The sequence below is a fragment of the Echiichthys vipera genome (assembly GCF_963691815.1).
Source record: "Echiichthys vipera genome assembly, chromosome: 21".
NCBI classification, from domain to species: Eukaryota; Metazoa; Chordata; class Actinopteri; order Perciformes; family Trachinidae; genus Echiichthys; species Echiichthys vipera.
This window is the reverse complement of record NC_139846.1, coordinates 25,868,599-25,871,098: the sequence shown is the minus strand read 5'-3', so window position 1 is coordinate 25,871,098 and position 2,500 is coordinate 25,868,599. Positions and strand designations below refer to the sequence as shown.

General features: G+C 55.3%; 1 protein-coding gene across 1 annotated transcript in view; it reads right to left on the bottom strand.

The window, feature by feature from the left end:
• The window catches only part of LOC310963560 (dynein axonemal heavy chain 5-like), a gene marked incomplete at both ends in the record, with an annotated part of 54,371 nt that overhangs the window by 3,399 nt on the left and 48,472 nt on the right, over window positions 1-2,500 (bottom strand). Inside the window, 7 exon segments of the mRNA XM_083936424.1 lie at window positions 379-434; window positions 555-772; window positions 849-1,013; window positions 1,153-1,302; window positions 1,379-1,500; window positions 1,607-1,733; window positions 2,420-2,500. The exon segment at window positions 2,420-2,500 is cut by the window's right edge and continues 171 nt beyond it. Coding sequence (XP_083792550.1) covers window positions 379-434; window positions 555-772; window positions 849-1,013; window positions 1,153-1,302; window positions 1,379-1,500; window positions 1,607-1,733; window positions 2,420-2,500 — 919 coding nt within the window.

The following is a 2,500-nucleotide window of genomic DNA, read 5'->3' as shown; positions in this document are numbered from 1 at the left end:
TGAGAGGTTAAATACCTGGATCGCCAGCCACACCAGTTAGTTGGACCAGTCCCAGCCTGGTCCTGGTCCTGGTCCTGGTCCTGGTCCAGTCCCAGCCTGGTCAGATGCGTTCATGAACTGATGAAAACTCTTGGATGAGGAGGACGGCTAACGGCTAACGGCTAACGATGGCGAGGGTCAACAATTGTTCCATTCGCCGGTCATTGTTTTAACTTCATTTTGTTCGTGTTTTAGGTAAAAACGATATTTGGTCAAAGGTGATTGGTCAACGCTGCTACGTCTTTAAACGGAACGCTAAATGCTACGTTGCTACGTTGACCCCGCTGCCTACGGATTCTACATCCCTATGTTTACAGAGAGCAAACCACAGTTTCTTACCAAGAGGAGGTTCGTTGGTGAACTTGATGGAGGACTGAAGGAAGTTGATGGGGAATCTGTGAATAAATCAAATCATATTTACGTTTCAGCTCCGTCTCTGAAAAATCATCCGTGCGTTATCTGATCTGGTTCGATGACCACTGCGACCTCTAGAGGGCGTTCGTCTCGTCTGATACCTGGGGTGCACGTCGGTCGTCAGCCACACGCGGAAACCTTTGTGCACGCTCTCTGGAGTCGCCGTGGTGACCGTCTCCAGCAGCTCGTCCAGGAAGTCCAGTCCAAGGTGGCAGTTCTGGAGGAGGAGCCAGCCGCCGTCCGTCATGCTGTTGGCCAATAGCCTGCGAGCGTGAACCTCCTGGCCCTGCCCCATGGAAATAGGACGGCACGGCGCCCCCTGCAGGCAGAGAGCAGGACTCTCATCATCTGTGGATCTGTTGTGTGGGTAAACCTGTGGATGTGTTGGTTTTTACCTTGCTCTTGGCCAGTCTCTCTATGTTCTCAGTCGGGTCAGAGCCCATCGACAGCAGACAGACCATCGGCGTCCTGGGGTCACTCTCGGCCAGCATGGCGTCCAGGTCCAGAACCAAACCTTCAGCGTACTGCTGACCCAAAGAGTCCGAGATGTAGTGACGCGCCTGGTCCACACACACACACACACACACACAAACACAAACGGTACTTCATTCTCGCCGCCAGAGTCCCAGCGTTAGGGAACTAGAGCGTGCAGGTGTTGCACCGTAGGGAACAAGAAAGTGCCGTGTTTGGCGGTCGCACCTGAGCTGTGGTTCGGTCGGGACACCAGCTCCGGATGAGCAGAAGCTTCCGGAAGGTGTCGAGCTTCTCGTCGTACCCATCAGGCAGTGTGGCGTCCTCTGGCGTCGGGTGGTCGAACCACGTCCTCCAGGCACGCTCGTTCTGGCTCACCTGGACACAAGGAGACTCCCGTGGGTCTGTGCGCTCCAGCTTTACCTGCTCCGGCGTTAACGGATCCGGGTTCTACCTGGGTCAGGATCTGGGCGAAGGGCGGCAGACCGGACAGCTGCACCAGGTTGAGCCAGGTCTGATCCAGGATCCAGCGCCGCGGTTTGGATTCCACGGAGTTCAGATCCAGAGAGGCTCCGCCTACAAACGCAAACGATGTTTACCATCAATTTACTTGGAAAAAGAAAAAGGAGAGAGGAGGAGGAAGAGGAAGAGGAGGAGGAAGAGGAAGAGGAGGGTGTGAGACCTTTGACGAAGGTGAGAACCTCGGGGTGGGAGATGTTTTGGGCCTGCAGGTCGATCTTCAGAGCCAACAGCAGCGTGAACAGCAGCTTGTGTTCTTCATAGAGACTCCGGGCGGTGTAACAGAACACCTGAGGGAGGGACAGACAGGTACTGGTTACAGCATCGTCTTCAGCTTAGATCACTCAGGGCGCCCTCCCACTGTGCCTCCGTCCCGTGCCCCGTGCTTTAGGGTCCTTGTCCCCCCCTCCAGGCCCGTTTGTACTCACACTACCTGGGCCTCGGAGAATGCTTCTTGCTGCCTATACGTCATCACGCCGTAACACGTCACACGCATTGATGACGTCATGGCGATGCGTGGCTTTGTTTCCAGATCTTTCCGTAGACCTCGGAGTTTTTGTGCGTCTTGTCGACTGTTTTTGAATCTTTTCATCGACCAAATCTGCAGTAAACACTCCACCTCCGCATCACACCAACGTGAACCTTTCACCGCCATTGTTTGAAATGTCCGCGCATGGCCCCTCCTTCTTTTTTCTACGTCCCAACAGGCGCACAGGAAATGACCTCAGAACCGCCGTAGGCCTCGTGCTCGTACACGTGCGCACGCTCGTGCTCGTACACGTGCAAACGTGCTTTACTAAAGCCCACCTCTCCCAAACGGGCCGTGGACGGCAAGTGTGCCGCTCCTAGACGTGGTACGGTTGCACTCACACTGGTCAAAGGAACCAGACTTTAGCTGTGGAACCTGTTTGGGCACGGTACGGAGGCACAGTGTGATTGCGCCCTTAATGACTCACGGCCTCGCTCCTGAACACACCTGGTGGGTGAGGAAGTCGATGATGTTGCTGATGCGTTTGGAGGTGACCTGCGACTTGGCGGAGTGCTGCATGGACGAGTC